This window comes from Passer domesticus, chromosome 4 (genome assembly GCF_036417665.1).
Source record: "Passer domesticus isolate bPasDom1 chromosome 4, bPasDom1.hap1, whole genome shotgun sequence".
NCBI lineage: Eukaryota > Metazoa > Chordata > Aves > Passeriformes > Passeridae > Passer > Passer domesticus.
Genome location: NC_087477.1, coordinates 72,261,094 through 72,278,511, shown reverse-complemented (window position 1 = coordinate 72,278,511; position 17,418 = coordinate 72,261,094). Strand labels below are relative to the sequence as shown.

The following is a 17,418-nucleotide window of genomic DNA, read 5'->3' as shown; positions in this document are numbered from 1 at the left end:
TGTGGAGGGTTCCTGAAGGAACAGGGGTTTAGCCTGGGGAAGAGTAGGCTCAGGGTGGACTTTATTGCTCTCTACAACTACCTGAGAGGAAATTGCAGAGAGGTGGGGATTGGTCCCTTCTGCCAAGTAACAAGTAATAGGACAAACAAAATGGCCTGAAGTTGGACCAGAGGAGGTTTAGATTGGATATTAGGAAAACATTTTTCACTGAAAGGGTGTGCAGGCATTGGAACAGGCTGCCAGGGAAGTGGTGGAGTCACCATTGCTGAAGATACCTAGATGTGCCACTTCAGGATGTGGTTTAGTGGAGGACTTGCCAGTGTGGTGTTTGTAGTGGGAATGGATGATCCTAAGGGTGTCTTCCAATCTAAGTGATCCTGTAATTCCCCTTCTGGAGATTAGTATATGATGGCAAAAGACCTTGTGGTTCCAGTGAAGAGTGAGAATGGAGCATTTAATTTGTTATCGACCTTTAATACTCCTGCATGTGGTGGTATCCTGTTGTTGACTTCATATTTCCAATTGATAAATCTATAAATATGAATGCTTTCCTGGAAGGTACCCCTGGATTCCAGTCATACCTCTGTGGTGTCATCATGTGGCCTTCAGATTTTGTATGCAAGCTGCTCTTTAAGACAGTTTAGACATTACATTGTGAAGTTGTGTACAACATTCTAATATCAGAATGTGCCAACATGAAGAGCTCTGTGGCTTATTTTTAGTTACTTTGTAAAATAGTTTTGAAATTTCTATATTTTTTACATGCTCACAGATGTACATACATACACTTTTTTCTTATAGCTATGCAAGGTTAATATAAAAATCAAAAGAAAATTCAGTCAGATCAGTGTAGATGTGTTTGACTTTTCCTCCAGGAGGCTTTAGAATAGGTACATAAATAAATACTGTTTTTTTAATATACATGATATTTTGAAAATGGCTATTACAGCTGAAATATATAATATTTAAAAATATTTGTATATTCAAAAACTGATGGTCTTTTTGTAAGTTTTTAATTCTTCCATCAAGTACAGTTTCTTTTCATAATGCATACATTCCCCAGATGTTCTGGTTATGTTTATTTGCAAGCACATTTTATAGTGGCTCATATCACAATGAATAGAGTTGACAGTTGGGCTGATTTCAGGAATATGCAAAATGTTAACCTCATAAATCTTTCTCCACCTATTGTATTATGTAATTTTTACAAAATATGCAGAAGAATGGTGCAAGAGACCGTTCCATTATTTTAGTTGGGACCATTTTGGTTTTGCAGTTAATGCTGATGTATTCAATTCAAAGACAATTATGTCTAGACACTAACAGGGGCTGTTGATTTGACATTCTGTTCATAGAGGGGGCATGTGCCATTCAAAAGTCAGTTGTAAAACTATTCAGCATGGCTGCATTGTTACTGATGGGCCTTTCCACTTCACATGACTACTATAACTAATTACCATATTTAGTGATCTTGAGATCCTGAAATGAAAATAACCTATAATTTCTTTGGGAGATACAAATTATATTAATACTCCTTCTCTTTATACCCAGAATAAACTTCTGTGTTATGAGTAGACTCAAAGATGCAAAGTAGAAGTGTTATCCTTGCAAGACTTGATGGTTTCTTGTTAAATCTGACTTACTGAGTAATCTTTGTGATCTTTGAAATTTTTAATACAGACTAGCTTTCATCAATATATGGTTTTGTTTGTCAGGTGACTCTTATTTTTTTGAGTTTCTCTAGTAAGTTATTGTGTTAACATTATAAACTCTGCTTTGAAATTGATTGTTTATTGTGGAAATACCCCATGCTTCAGATTTCATTTATTTGCAAGAAGCACTAACTTGGTGTCCTTTGTAACAGTATACAAAGTAGATGTAATAAATTTAAAGTAAGAAAAATTTTTATTTTTCATGCATTACATATTAAAATTGTGGGGCTTTTTTCCCTTGAGCTTTTTCATGCAGGTTTTTTTTTCCCTTAATCTTGACAGGCTGCTACTTTCAGTATGTGCTGATTCCTCTGTTTTAAACGAAGGCATCACAGCTGTATTTCAGTTTGATTGCTTTTTCTGGGTTGAGGTTTTTCCCCCCAAGAATACTTTCCTAAGTGAAAGCTAGAGAGACCTTGAGAGTCTGCTGAGTGCATTGAGAGTGTAGCTGTGCATTGGTGTTTCTTTAGAAAGGTGACACCATGCCAGAGAATCTGTGATTTTATGTTGCTTTTTGATTTCTCCCTCTCCTCATGTTCCTCCACATTAATCAAAAATCTTCTTTAAAGCGTGATACCTGTGTTGATTTCCAGAAGTAGCAACTATGCATTGAAATTTATTTCAATTTAAGAATATTGCAATATTAACTTGGTATTTCTGATTCCTAGTCTGATGATTTTAGAGGTGTAATTGTTCAGTGATAATTCCAAAAATGCACAGAGCTTTGTTGAAGGACTTGACTTCCCTTTTCTTGATGATGTTAAATCATAAAATGTATCCATGGGGAAATAGTAAATAGAATATTTTGTGTCAAGAAAACAGACCTCAAAGTTTAAGCTTCTTGATTCTACTATAAGACAAATGTCCTCTGCTACAGAACATCTCTAGAAGCAGAAGATCTGTCTCTCTTTCCCCTGCTATGCTGAGGTGAGTCTCTAGAGCAGCTTGTGACCTATATTACACATCAAGTGTTGGACTGGTGTAGTCATTGCTTGCTTTAGCTGCAAGTTCAGAAAGTAGCCAGAGCAGTGCCTGTGCTGGCTGGGGCTGGGCAGTGCTGACCTGGGCAATACTGACCCTCTCACTCTTGCTAAGATCACTCACTTATAAGGCTCCAAAGTATCTGACAACTGTCTGTCTGTCTGTCTGTCTGTCTGTCTCTCTCTCTCTCTATGTATCCTGTCATCAAATGGTTGAAAGAAAGCATGTATTCAAACCCTGTGGTTAAAAAGCTGAACAAATGAAGGAGGATTGCAAACCCCAAACTTTCAGTGACATCATCCCATGTTACTGTTTCTATAGGTACCCTGCCACATTTGACTGCCAGGTTTTTTGTGTCTCTATTTACTTTTTATGTATGCAGTGTGACAGTGATGGGAGCTCTGTACTTCTCCAGACACGGAGCTGTGTTGTTTCTTTGGTAGGAATACTGAAGTATTCCTACGTGAACCATTCACATAGATTCCTTCTCCACCAGCAAATGCTTACCTATGTAAATGCAACATTTGAGTTCAGATGAGAGCACAAGTCAAGAAATTCAAAGATGTAGTTCCCACAGCAACCATAATTCAACCTCGTTGCTGTGAAAGCACAAAAGCTCGCACCAAATACCATGCAGAATACTGCATGCATGCAAGTTTATGAGACACAGTTGCTAGGAGAGCCATAAATTTTCATTTCTAGAGGTATTTACATTCACATTTTATATCTCTTAGAATTAAAATCTGTATTTTTTGAAACAGAGCAGAAATTAAAAAAATGGAATGGAGGCCATTTGGATTAGTGTATCTTTTTGCTTTCTTGTAATGTACAATTGATTATATTACTATCTCTTTCTGTTGACTTTTATTTTTAAGGGAGTAATATTGAATGTGAAATATAATCTGGTCTACTTCCTTATCTAACTCTTATTTTTTCCTCTTTGTTTACCCCTATTACTAAACCTGCAGCTAATGGGGTCTACTTGTTTGCCTACCAAGGATAAATAAATCAGATATTTATCTGCATGTAGCCATGCATCTTGGTATTCAACTTCATTTGTCACTTAAGGCTCCATTATAAAATATCCCAAAGCATATAGAATATATTTATTTTCAATATCTTATAGGGTAATTTTGGTTTCTTTGTTTGCCAGCTAAGTCTGCTGATTTGGTCATCTTAGACATGTTTAGTTATTGTCACGGTTAGTGAAGAGGTGGAAGTGTCCTTGTTTTGAATTTATATTTAAATATAAATATCTCAATTATAGTACCTAATGAGCACAGCAATTTTTTTAAAAAAATAATATCTACAGGATTTCCAGAAGTTGGTTGACTGAAATATCTCTATGAACTTTCATAGCCTTTCAGAAATGGTCAGTGGAGAGAGAGACCATGATGTTTGAAGATCGGTATATTAAGTCCCATTCCCATGGGTGATTATTATATCTGTGGGCTGGATTGAGTATTCATGATTATTTAAAAAAAAATCCCTTTGACTGTGGCATATGCTAATACCTCATAATTTATTTGGAAAAAAAAATTACTGCCTAGCTGTATCTCACCAGTCATTTAAAATAAAAGAAAAAAAAAAGGGAAATGGCACAAGATAAAGAAGGGTCATGATAAGAGTTTCTCTTCAGTAAACTACCAAAAAATTAATTTAGACTGCACCTAGTTTCTACCAGACTGATTTTTCTCAGCCCTCCATCACATCTTAGCCTGCTATATGAGCCTTTTTATGGACAGTCTGGGCAGAGCTGAAAGGCTGATAGGATGTAAAAATGTTCTCCTTGGGAAATCTTTGGATTCTGCCCTTCCCAGATTGTTAGGCAATCTGCTCTAGGAAACCTGTTTTGACAGTGCCTGTTATCTCTGCTCAGCAGAGTCCTACAGGGACCATCCCTGCCTACCTCAAAGCCAGGGTTAGGGGAATTCACTCTGCAGCCTGGTGCCTTCCCAAAGCTTTATTGTTCTGTTTCATTGTGTTCAAAAGCCAGTTAGGAACTGCACACATAGTACTGCACATGTGTTTAAATAAAGTTGTTTGTGTATATGAAATGTGGGTTTCCTTGTGTAAGAATTTATAACCTGAAATTTAAACTCCCTGTGAAAATGAAAACATTCATGGTGTCTCAGCAATTTCTTACTAGGCAAACACATTAAATTAAATTCAGGCTGCCATCTGATCAAGAGTTGGTCTAGTCCTTCCACAGTGACTTCACTGTGTCTGAATCCTATGAAATGAGGAAAGGGAGTGGGGATTGTGAACCATGGCAATTCTTCAGGGAGCAGGTAGTGTCCTGGTGTTTGAGTGGAGTCCTGGATAAAACTTGATTCATAAGGCTCTGTGTCCTGCTGAAATGAGAAGATGAATAATTTGAATGTAGGTTTTGGATAAGAACTGTGTTGTGATCATAAGCTTCCATAAATGTCCTTAAAGCATTTATTTTTTCAATGTATAAAGCTACTATTTTGGGGGTTCTCTGTGGTGTGAATAGTTACAAGGATGGTTTTATTTTCTTCTTTCTGTCCTCTTACATCTAGTAGTTGTGGTTTTAGTATTTGAAGTGAATAAATAATGGCAAACTTCAGTGGAAACTAAGAACTGCAGGGGGATGATTTGAGATAACTGGAAAACAGCAAAGTGTTCCACTTGAAATTGATCTATTTGTAGTAAATAGAAATACATAAATAGACACAGGCTCTATAAAACACTAAGCTTACATTTGTGTTCATTACAAGCTGATCAATAACTGTTGCTGGATGACTTGGTGTAGTTATTTTTTATAATCAATTACTGTGCATACAGGCCAGGGCAGAGAAATGTGCAGTCAATACTGCCAGGGATTGCGAGCTCGATTTGTTTTGAGGTGATAGGGGTCCTGTGGGACAAAAATGCCTAAATTGGAAACTACTTTCTGTGTAGTGGCAAAAGTGCCTGGTGTTGGGAACAAGGTCATAGTTTTAACACTTACTGCCGTCAGAGGAGAAAGGTGGTGTGACTCTACTTATGTATGTGTTTTTCCTCCAGCATGTAACTTCCTCTGTGTGCATGTGTCCCCAGAGACACGGATTTCCTAATGGAACACAGGACTTTGATGAAAGTGGATGGCCATGCCACTTCACAGCTCTCAAAGGAGAAGAAAATTTCCTTGGTGGGATTAAAACCATCTGCTTGCATCATGGGCTGTTAGGTATGAGATAGGACAAAAATCTTTAACATATGTGACAGTATATTCTACATACCAACCCTCCATTACTAAGAGTAACTAACATATTTAACATCAAATCCTTTCTCTTCATTTGAAATTTTTTTTTTTTGTCAATTACAATGAGCTGGAAAGAGGTAATTTAAAAAAATTTTTCAGTTTAATTTCTAAAGAATTTTCAGTGTTTTCCATTTATCTGCAAACATTTATTTCGACATCCTGTCAAAATTACCACAAATATATTTGAATTATGTTTTTAAACACTGATAGAAGTTGACCGTTCTCTGTTATTGAAGGTAATACAGTTCCTTTTGCAGGATTATATTTCCAATTTCCAACTTTGACAAACTTCTAACCACTGAGGCTAACAATTTTTCCCCCCTGGACTGGCTTCAGGCTGATTTTTCACAGAAAAAAATCTGGTTAAGACTGCCAACTTAGCTTTGACCCTAAGCTTCACAGGAAAATTCCTGGGATCCTTTTGCCCATTAAAAAAAGAAAGAATTCCATCAACTTCCCCTTGAAAAACTCTAGTACTTGGGTGCTTTGATGGAGGAACTTCAAATTGACAAGGTGAATATAATCAATTTGACTATATTGGAGAGTATCTGACTGTCCATGTGAATACCCACAGGGACAGTCTCTGTGACCAATTGATAAACCTCTGAAAAATAGTTATTTAAATAATCTCATGTAAGTATTGGTAAAAATGTGTAGATAGAATTTTTCCGCACTTTTCTCTCAGCTCAGCATACAGGGAATGTACCCTGATGCAGAGCTGAATTCACCTTTGTGTAATTGAAATTCAGGTGTGATTGGAATCTGAGATGGTTTTTGGTGTTCAAGTCTTAAAATTTTCTGTTCTCTTCTTTGAATTGCATTCTCTCTGTCTGCTGGAAGGAGGCTGAGTAGAGGAAGAATCACTGTTTGATTTGACATAGAGCAGGTACTGGCCAGCAAGAGTACCTTGGAAAATGATGCTGGGATTCAAGGAACTGGCAAAGGGAAAGGGACTGGCACTGTGGAGCTCAGGTGTAAAGGAAATCAGAACTCTGAGTGTGTGGAGGACACTGGTAATATTTGGTAATCACAGTTACACGCTGAGGCTGCCTGAACAGAGACTGGGAACGAGGTGAAAACATGGGAACGAGGTGAAAACATGGGAAGAGGCATTATGAGGTGGGCAGGAGAGACATGGAGATGAATCTCCTGCAGGGCCTAGAGAGTAGCACAGCTTACTTGAGAACTGCTTCACTTCTGGTGCTGGAAGGCTGCCTGGCATGATTGCTGGCTTTGGGAGTGACGCTGTAATCCACCAAGGGAGTTCTTGGTATGTACTTTTAGACAGCTCTTCATTAAAAGCACAGACTGGTAAGTTCATATAGCAAATAGTGACCTACTTGGTTCGAGAAACAGGGAATTTTCCAGTAGACTTTATGATTGCAAAGTTACAGAAGATCTGTGAAGGTACTCAGTTTCCTGTCATCTAATGAAATATGTTTCCTTTTTTTAAGAACTTGGGAATTTTTTTACCTTTGAAAACCTTCTGGTTTTTTACCTTTGAAACACTTCAGAATTGCCATATCAAGTGTGCAATTGCCTGTGGAGCCTAATTTAAATGCCTGACATGTATGCATTGTAGTATAATAATTATATTATGATGCTGGTTTAATTTTCACCCGGTTGAGCAGATGAATCAGAGTAGTGAAATGCAGAATACTGTTCTATGAGCCGTGTCTGATCTATTGCAAAAATTGGAAGACATGTTGTTAGCATTCTGGAGAGCTGCAATCTCTTTCCCTGTGGTGGGGTTTCTGTGCAAGGTAAGAAGCAGTGCACTTTTTAATGTGCTGTCCCTAAATTGTGTGGTTTTAGTTTTTAGGTATCTAAGTTGGGATGCTGAATTGCTGGGTAGGCACTCTTGCACTTGGTCAGTGGAAATCCTGTGGAGAAAACTATAAACTATAGAAAATATAAAGGATTGGGTCACATAATGAGTAGTGTGGAGAAAAAAAAGACAGCTACAGGTATGACATTAAGTGAGTTATATCCTTTTAGAGTGTTAAATAAAGTAAAATTTTGATGATCCCAGCATGTAGCAGTCACCAAGTTACATACTGCAGTTTTTAATTTCTGGTTATTTGCATTTGCACTGCTGGCAAATAACTTTTTAAGAATTGTGTTTATGAGGGAGAAGGAGAGACTTCACATAACTACAGAAATAAAAAATAATTTTGGATTAAAATGTCTTGCTTTCCAGAAATTTTTAGTATGAAAAAGAGTACATTAAGGAAATAAATTGAAGTCATTACAGAATCTTCTCACATAGTCTCTTGCTAATTTAAAAAAACACTGTTTCAGCATCTTAACATTTTTTCTGATTGCCTTTAGCTGCTTCAAGGGTATGTACAAATGCAAAAAAACAACTGTGTGAACATAGAAAATGAAAATGAAAGGGACTTGAGGTTTTGGATAAATACTTACAAGTTGCTATAAAAGACAAAGTAAATGAAAAGGATATAATTTTCACAGATTTCAAATGTAATTATGTTATGTCATAATTTTATAGGATATTAGCTTTATAGCAGTAGTTGTGAAAAATAAAGTCAAATTCAGAAATCATATTTCACTAGTAAACTATATTTGATAATAATGTATAAAAATAATAATTATATGTAATATTTATAGTTTAAAAAATCAAATTTGTGAAAGTTTAGCTTCTGTGACAGTCTTGTGGCATTGGAGTTCTAACTGACTGCAAAATGAAAATTATGTGAGCAAGGAATCTGTGGATTTGGTGACAAATGGAAGTTATTACTGGGTTCAGGATATTGTCATACTTCCTTTGTATTCTTACCATTAAGTATCATTTTGCAGTAATGATGCTTAAATACATCCAGGAATGCAAGCGAAGGATCTGAAAACTAAGGTGCAACATACCAGATTGACTAGTAGATTATGAAGTGGTATAAACAATTGTAACTAAACTTAGTAAATTTATGTTGCTTTCCTACTGTGCTTCTTCAGTTGGTTAATTTGCAAAATCAGAAAGTCTCATCAAGTGTCCCTATCATTGTTACAAAGTCACAAGGTTTTACTGTAATTGTCTGCAGGTGATAATAATTAATATTTTAGAATGCAGTTACTTTGCTCTTTTTAAGAAGAAGTGAAAATCATTAAAAAATGAATTCTATCCTAATGGGACTCAATTTAGAACACTGAATGCTACAGTAAAACTTTCATTGACTTCAGGAGGAGCAGAAATCTGACTTTTCATATCAATTTTTGCTGATGAGGTGATAGCTGTTTTTCTGCAGGGATCAGTTGTAAAGTATTGCTTGAAACCATGAAGTTGTAGCTGCTGGCTTTGTTCCCCTCTTGCAGGTGGGATTTGGGGATATAGAACACAGATACCTCTTTTTTCTGAAAATCCTGAAATGTCTGCTAAATCACAAAATCCTCCCAGAGGAGATTTACTCAGGATTTTTTTTTTTTAATACATCCAGTAGATGACAAGTAATAAAACCAGAAGGGGTATTTGTTGTATTTTTATGGTTGAGTGTGTCATATCCCATTTGCAGACGTGTCAGTGGACGGCCAGCACCTCCTGCAGTCGCAGAGGTCAGCGGGTGAGCGCCGTGGAAGGGCTGTTTGTGCCATGAGTGTGGAGAGGGGGCTGAGGCTGCATTGTGGTGATTTACGTTATTCAAACGGGAATTCTGATTGCTGCAGCTCAGATGACTTCTAACGTGACAGGCATATCATGTGTTTAATTATGGGATGTGCAGCTGGGATGGCTGGAGTGTGACACGGCGCGAGCGGCTCCGCGGTGCGGGGACAAACCGCGTGGTTGTGCTGGCCCCCTGGGCCCCTTTGCCACCCCATTCTGGGGCAGTTGCTCGCCTTGTGTGAGACTGTTTTTCTCAGGTCAGGTCCAGTAATTTGGCTTTTAGCAAAGTAACAATATGTTATGTATAGGAGGGAAATCTAACTGGTAGGTGGCCCATATGGGGTAAGGTTAAAGTCTGTGTCCTTGAAATACTGAGAAAATACAGCAACAGATGTGCAGGATTTAAACTGGTTATTATTCCGGTCCTGTAGATCTAAACAGATAATTAAATGTCATTTTTATAATGTCTTCATCAGAAAAAAGTTTGATCTTCTACAAATACCTTTTGATACAGCATTTTTTTTTTGTTCGCATATGCTGTTAGATTTTTTACTCAAAGCATTTCTCTTCTGAATTATGTAAATATTTTTCTAGAATCTTACCTTTTTTTTTAATTTCTCCGTCTTCTTCATTCTTTATTTAAGATGGTTAGAACTGTGCCTGTACCCACTTCTTTTTTCCATGTTGTCATGTAGAGTGTGTTATATTTTCTTAAATGCCTGATTCTGCTTAGCAATCAACATGGCTTCTTCTCTTTATTCCAAGAGCTGTGAAAGTATATTTTCAGTAGTAGAGGTCTTACAGAAGGTGGAAACTGCTGACCTAAGGCTTCAATTATTACACATTTTAACTTACTATAAAAATATTTAAAATTTCCTTGAAGACAGGACTTCTTGGCAGGAAGATAGGGTGATTAAAAACATAAATAATAAATGCAGGTATTACCCACAGAAATTCATCCAGCTGTGTGAAGTCTGGTCAGTCCTTGGGTCTAGTCAGAGGCAGAGTTTAGTTCCTGTCAGTCAATGACAGCTGTGGCCAGGTGAGATGGGCTTTGTACACATGGACCTGCAGAGATGTGAAGCAGCTGTGCTAACTCACCACCCAATCACCCCCAGCTCTTCAGTGTGATTCCTGATGGAATAATGGGCAGCAAAGCCTAGAATAATTGTAACTTTAATGAGCACTATTCTGACATTATTTAAAATTTTCCTTTCAGCATAATACCGTGTAAATACACTAGTGTATAGAGACATATACAAATATAGTATGTAAATAGATTTTATGTAAAAACTCAAGGCTTAAGTCTGCCCAACATTTCTGAGTACACTGGATTTCAAGGACAATTATCTGCATTCACTATCATGGTGTTCTAAATAGCAGGAACAATCTTTAGTAGCTTAAAACCAGTAACTGATTTTAAAAAGAAATAACACAGCCCTTATTTTACAGCTTTTTTATGTGTACTGTACACCTCTGCAGCTGTACAGTGTTTTGTTTGTTTAAAGAAGTGGCATTCACCTTCAGGTTTTCTTGGTTTTACACAGAATAAAAGAAAGTGTTTGTCTTTTATGCTGGTAAGAGGAAGAAGGTGAACCCTTTATTCTTTAGGGAAAACTCTTAGCTATGTCTAGCTTGAGGAGTCTTTTAGGTTTGCTTATTTGTTGTGCTCACCGTGCCTTGCCTTGGCACTGAAATGTCTGACAGAATATCAGAGATCAGGCAGATGAAGATGTTGACAAAAACCCCAGCCCTTTGTGCATGTGTACATTTCTTCCCATGTAAAAAACAAAGCAATTCCTCTCTCAGGGCTAACAGTCTTGATAGCAATATTATAACACTGTCTGTAGGCATTGTCCAAGTCTTACACTAATTTATGACATGCTTTTTTGTTGCTTTTTATCATTCCTTTTATACAGCATAGTAATAGTCTAAATATATATTTAATTGTACAGTCTTTTACTTTTTTCTCCTAGTTCTGTCTCTTGTAACTTGACTAGACATGCAGTATTTTACTGCATTGATTGCAGTTTTTCCATAGGGATATTCATGGGGAAAATGCAGAAAATATGTTGTAACTATAGATAAAATGTAGAGTATGAGAAGAATTGAAACATGTTTTACAGTTTTGATTTTGTGTAATTTAGATTTCATATATATAATTTAGGAAATCACTTGTTAGTCTACCTAGGGGAGATACATATAAAATTAGAGTTGGAAACATTGTACTGAGAGTAATTACAAGTTTTCACTACTTGAAAATTAATGTTTTTTGTTAGACAAGCTGAAAAAACAACAATATGTAACTTGCTGTTGCAGGGAGATATTGACTAACTTCCAGGAAAATAAAATCCCCTCACATGCTGTTGCCATTCTGTGCTGGAGAAAATACATATATAGGAAATACCAGTTTCTCTGATACTTCTGTATAAAGTCTTGCTGACATTTTTAGGGTATGTGCAGTAAGAGTAAGTGACCATTGATAAATTAGAGACTGTAGTTGGACTTTTTTGGTGAAAGCTGGTGTGCAATTGATCGATTTGATCTCTATTATTAAGTCAATAGTAAGACAGTTTAAAAATAGTTAATATTTGCAGTATTTATTGATTTTGTTTGATTATTTCTTTTATGAAAGCTGTTGGCAAATGTTGTCACTTGTTGCTTTGATGTCATAGCATCAAGAACTCAGACAGTGATGATCAAAAATAGGAGGTGATTTCAACAATTTAGTCTGGCCTGCTTTCTAATATAAACTGTGGATTTCCACACAGTGATTCCAGCATTGAATGAATAATTTTTGACAGAACTAGGAAATAATTATCTTTTTATGAAGACAGCTTTTAGGCCCCAAAGTCTTTTATTCCTTCTACTTTCAGTAAGAAATATGGATCTTAATTTTATGAGGGGGCCTCTGTGGGGAACAGTAGTCCTCCTGTAAGTTTTAAATTTTATAGCTAAGAACCTTAATGAGTAAACTGTTGTTGGCTTTATCAGTAATTTGCTTGAGTAAAAATTTCAAGGATTTGGCTAATTTACTTTCCATACCCAAATGTAAGGACATAATTTTTGGTGTATTAAGATGCTTTTATCCTTTCTTTTTATTCCATGCACATCTGTTCAGTACAAGTGCACATCCTGGATGGCTGAGCCTGATTTAGCACATGTTGTTAAAATTCAGTGATCTTTTACTTGAATTATCAATTTTCATTCATAAAAGGAGAAATTGTGTTTCACAAATCAAGAATACCACAGAATTTAAAATTCTTAAAAATTCCTTCTGAAAAAGGAGGGAATTCTTAAAAATTTATTCTGCTGTAATGCCAACTGGTACAGTGTGTAAATAGTGATGAACAGTCCCCACATGCCACACTCTGTTTCTATTTATTGCACACCACATCCTTGTGGACGCAGCCTGGCTGCATTATGATTGCCTACTCTTCTTCATCCCATTGCTTTTTTCTTACATGCTTGAAAAGTTAAAAATGTAACTCGTACAACTGTGTTGTGGTCATGAAGTTAATTTGAAATATTGTTGCAGTAAAAGTTAATAAAAGTTGTTTTTATTTCCATAGGGATTGAGTTGAAATTTGGAACACGTGTACAACATAGGTTCACGCTGAAGACTTTGAAAAAATGTCATGTGATTTTTGAATATGTTTGAAGCCAATTTGTAAAATAACCTAGGCTGTAGATCAAACATGTTTATTTGGAAAATCTGTCAGATCTCAGTCAATGGAACATGGAACTACAAATTATCATCTCCCCAAAAAAAGCCCAAACAATGCTGGTGCCTCTGATTATCAGCTGAAACCGTCATGTCTTTGCTAGGAAGGTCATAAAAGTCCTTTTCTCAGAGGCTTTTGCCCACAGCCTGACTGCTTCCACAAAAGAGTGCTGATTTATTTTTTTTTTTTTTTCCTTACCAAATGATCATTAAATCAATGAGATATTTAATTACTGTGCACTGAAGCCCTTTGCCCTTGCCTTAAAGCAACTTACTGAGGTATAGGGTGATTCTTATTTAATGGAAAATGCCTTTACCAGTCTCATTTCTATTGCAGCAGATTTTCACTTCAGGTTCGAATTCCATGCATTATAGTATAAGAATTTTAGAACTACCACAGGAATGAAACATCTGTCAGGATTTTTCAAAGTTTTCCTGGCCTAGCTGACATTAAAGCCACAGTAGACCAGTAGGGTATTAAGAGAGAGCTGTACTGATTTCCTCATGGTAACTACTTCAATGTATTAGGTATTAATCATTAGACTCCTAATTTTTTTTTAATTAACTGATTAAAGAATATGTGCTTAGAGAAGACCAGGCTTCCTGTTGTGTTTCTATAACTGTTTGTTATTTGAATTTAGAGCTTACAGCTCTGTATTTGAATTTTAGAATCTGACAATCAAGTTTTCTTAAAGTAGTCTTGGCTGTATTTTTCTGGCCTAATGTATCAGGGCTGTGATAACTGAATCATGTGCTTAAATTAGCTGTTCTAAAACAAGGGAAGAAAAACCATGTACAATCTGACAGGGCTCATATTGCTATTCCTCAAGCGTGATAAAAGGAGAAATTATACTAACTTGTTTTTTATAGTTCAGTCTAGCTACTTTATGTTTCTACTCAGAAACCAATGAATAAATCATAAGTATTACATATGTGTTAATCTAACCAGATCCTCAAGGAAGAACGAGTAGAGCAGGTGTTATTTTTACAGCTGTATGTCATGATTTGACTTCTTTCCATTTAACCACATATCCAAATGCTGTCTTTTTAAATATAGTGCAGAATTGAGACTTGTGATATAGGTATTGATACAATACATCAAACCTCTGGTTTTTCTAAAGCCCAAATTTCACTTTTAAACTAGTTTAAAATTAACTTGTACCATGATCCCTTTGGAGAAAGCATGTCTTAAAATGTTCTGCAATGCCTAGTTAAGTTGTCAAGTTGAAGCTGTGAGTTATTCTCTCAGAACAAGTATTACATATAAATGTTAAAATCTGATTTATGTAAAGATCTCCCATCTAAGGGTGTGGCTTCCCTGAATTCTCAAGACCTTTGCTCACTGAGTTGAATCTTTAGTTGTTAAAGAATTGACCTCACAGATATTAAGGGAAGTCTCAGTTATTCTCCACTAACTCATGGACAAATTTAGATATATAGAGCCCTTGTTGTTTTGCATTAGGAAACGTTTGTGTTAGTCATTTCTTTCACATAAAAAGTAAAGATTTTGGTGTTTTGGCTAGCTTTTTTGGTTTCAGGATTTAGATGGTGAGCTATTTATGAAGGAAAATGAAATCTGTGTGTGCAACATATGGTAAGTAAATTTATTGTTTTATTCAGATTATTTATGTATGAAATATTTTTATTAATATTTGGTTGATATTTCATTTATCATAAGTGAAAGTTGTTGTAAATTACACATGAAAAATCCCTTTATAGATGTGTCTGTCCTCTCATAGATACTGCTGTTTTTTGGAAGTACATTCAAGGTTTTAAAGAAACTCTCAGTAATTCTTCATGGTGGAGATTAAATGCTCCTGTGTGTTTGAACAAAAAACAATAGGTTTTGAAACAATTACGGCAAACTAAACATTTTTATTAATTAAAAAGAAGGAAACAATCCATTATCACAGCGATGAAGTGTCCTGACAGAGACATACTAGAGAAATTTCTGTTTCAGTTTGGTAGCTGGTGGCATTATGGTTATAATGCTATTAATAGTCAAAGAAAGGCTGGTAGCTATAAATAAAATCTAATTTGGTAGCAAATATTTTATTGAAGTACAAATATTCTTTTTAATGTGTTGATTTAGTATTCCTCTGTACAATTGTATATGTCATTTAAATATAATCAGCAATTCCTCATTCTGCAGAAACTCTTTGAGCAATCAGAATGAAATATTGTCACGATTGCTTTTGAAAGATGAGGATTTAGAACTGGGAAGGAGGGAAGAGGCCCTAACATTTCCTGTGGCTTCAAATATTCAAACAGATAGCACGAGAGTTTGTTGATGAGTGATTCCCTGTGGAACAAAGGGAGGAGATATAGTTGATTTCAGAGGGTTGCTACTGCATTCTGAATGTCTTTAGAAGATATTTCTGGGCTGGGCCCATGAGTTGGTAGCCCCAGGAAGAGCTGCAGTGCTGACCAGGTTCTCTCTGTGATTCTTGCATAAAACCAGCTTTGTTGGCTGCAAGTGCTGTGCTCCTTCTGTTCCAGTGAGCTGGGGGAAGCTGGCAGTGTCAGCTGTGCTGTCAGTGGGGGAATGATCCCACTGTGATTTTCCCTGTGCCTTTCTGTGTCAGACTGTGCACATAATACAGTCCCCTCATATCCTGGCCTTCTCTAAGTGTTTAATAAGGACAGACTTGATGTTGCTGGAAGTCATGGATTTTTTTTTTTTTTTTAATTAGTTGTGGAAAAAATCCTGTTAATCTTGCACAGCTTTGTGTAGTTCTTGAGAGTGGTGACTGTTTCTGTGCCCTTCAGTGACCGTGGAGCTCTTGGCTGCTTCGTGTTCACTTTGATTGTACTGAGAGCCTCGTGGCTTTTAGGCATCCAAACATGTGAAGGATAATTCAATGGATGAAAAAACCAAAGTTTGTGGAAAATGCATTGTTAGTTAATACAGTGGTTTGTCCCTGTGTCTGAGTTGGTCCCTGATTAGATCTCTGGGGTTATGAAGCTTTCTTCCACATAGAGGCTCTGAACTGAGCTACCATCTGAAAAGGTTTTTGCATCAATTCTGGCCTCTGTCATGGGGATCAGTCCTTGCAGCCTTTACTCAGGTGCTCTAAAGGCGTGTGGCTGTACTGGGGAGCTGGATTAGGAAAAGAGGACAAGACTCCTCTATTCTCATTTTGTCTCTGATTTATATCTGTGCTTTAGTCATAACTATATTTTGTTGCAGCCCTTTTAAAAAGCTGTATCTTCAGTGATTTTTACACTTCTACAATTTCATGGGGAATTAGAGTGTAATGCAATGTAATATTTTTTAATCCCTTGAAAAACCTATCTCTTTTTGACACCAAAGTTTAAAAAAGTAAAAAAAAAAATTCCTCATTAACAATGTTATCCCTTTGAGTACTAAATCATCAGATGTTTCTGTTCTCTTGGTGTGATTGTAGGCTGTGATTTTCATTATTCCACAGTATGCCTTGTCAGTTTACAGTGTTTGCTGTACCACTATGTTCAGTGTTACATGGTAAAGTCCAGAGGAGCTGGGACCTTAATGGTCTGTCTGATAAGTGCTGAGATTCACACAGGTTCACTAGCACGAGGTTTTGTGACTAAAACTGGGTTTATGGGTCATGGAGGGTTGATTTCTTCTTTTTACTTGAGGGGAAAAAGGTCAATTTTTAGCAGTTTGAATGTAAGTTTCTGTAGGACTGTTTTCCACAGCTGCCTCAGAGTTTATATAATGTTCATAGAAGCAGAAACCTCACTTTTATTTTGATACTGAGTGATTTTGGCTATTTGGAAACAGATGTTTTCACTATTGTCTTTGTTTATTTGATTTATTCACAGATATAATTATGTGTGCTTCCTTGCTTTTATTTATTTAGTCCAATGTGACATTTTAAATATGTATACTTCTTTAAGAAACTGAAATATATAGCAATGACTATTACAGAGTTAAAAACTTTATCCAGCTTAGTAACTTAAAGAAATACGAAGTAGTGGGAAATATCAAATAAAACTCTAAATGCAAGTAGAAGAATAAACTCCATCTCCAAAATAGTTTCTTCTTTGTAGAATTTAATTCTGAACTATAACAGATACATATTTTGCCTTGAAGGTAAATAAAAATATTATGGAATCATTTACGTTAGGAAAGAGCCTT

At 36.1% G+C, this 17,418-nt stretch overlaps 1 protein-coding gene across 2 annotated transcripts in view; it reads left to right on the top strand.

The window, feature by feature from the left end:
* The window catches only part of PPP2R2C (protein phosphatase 2 regulatory subunit Bgamma), a 193,357-nt gene that overhangs the window by 9,972 nt on the left and 165,967 nt on the right, over positions 1 to 17,418 (top strand). The window contains exon 1 of one of the 2 annotated variants that reach the window (XM_064418726.1): positions 14,850 to 14,889. The exons of the other annotated variant lie outside the window; for it this stretch is intronic. Within the exon in view, the coding sequence (XP_064274796.1) occupies positions 14,865 to 14,889 (25 nt within the window). The 5' untranslated portion in view covers positions 14,850 to 14,864. Of the gene's footprint in view, positions 1 to 14,849; positions 14,890 to 17,418 lie in introns of those variants that run through there. 2 annotated transcript variants of the gene reach the window in all.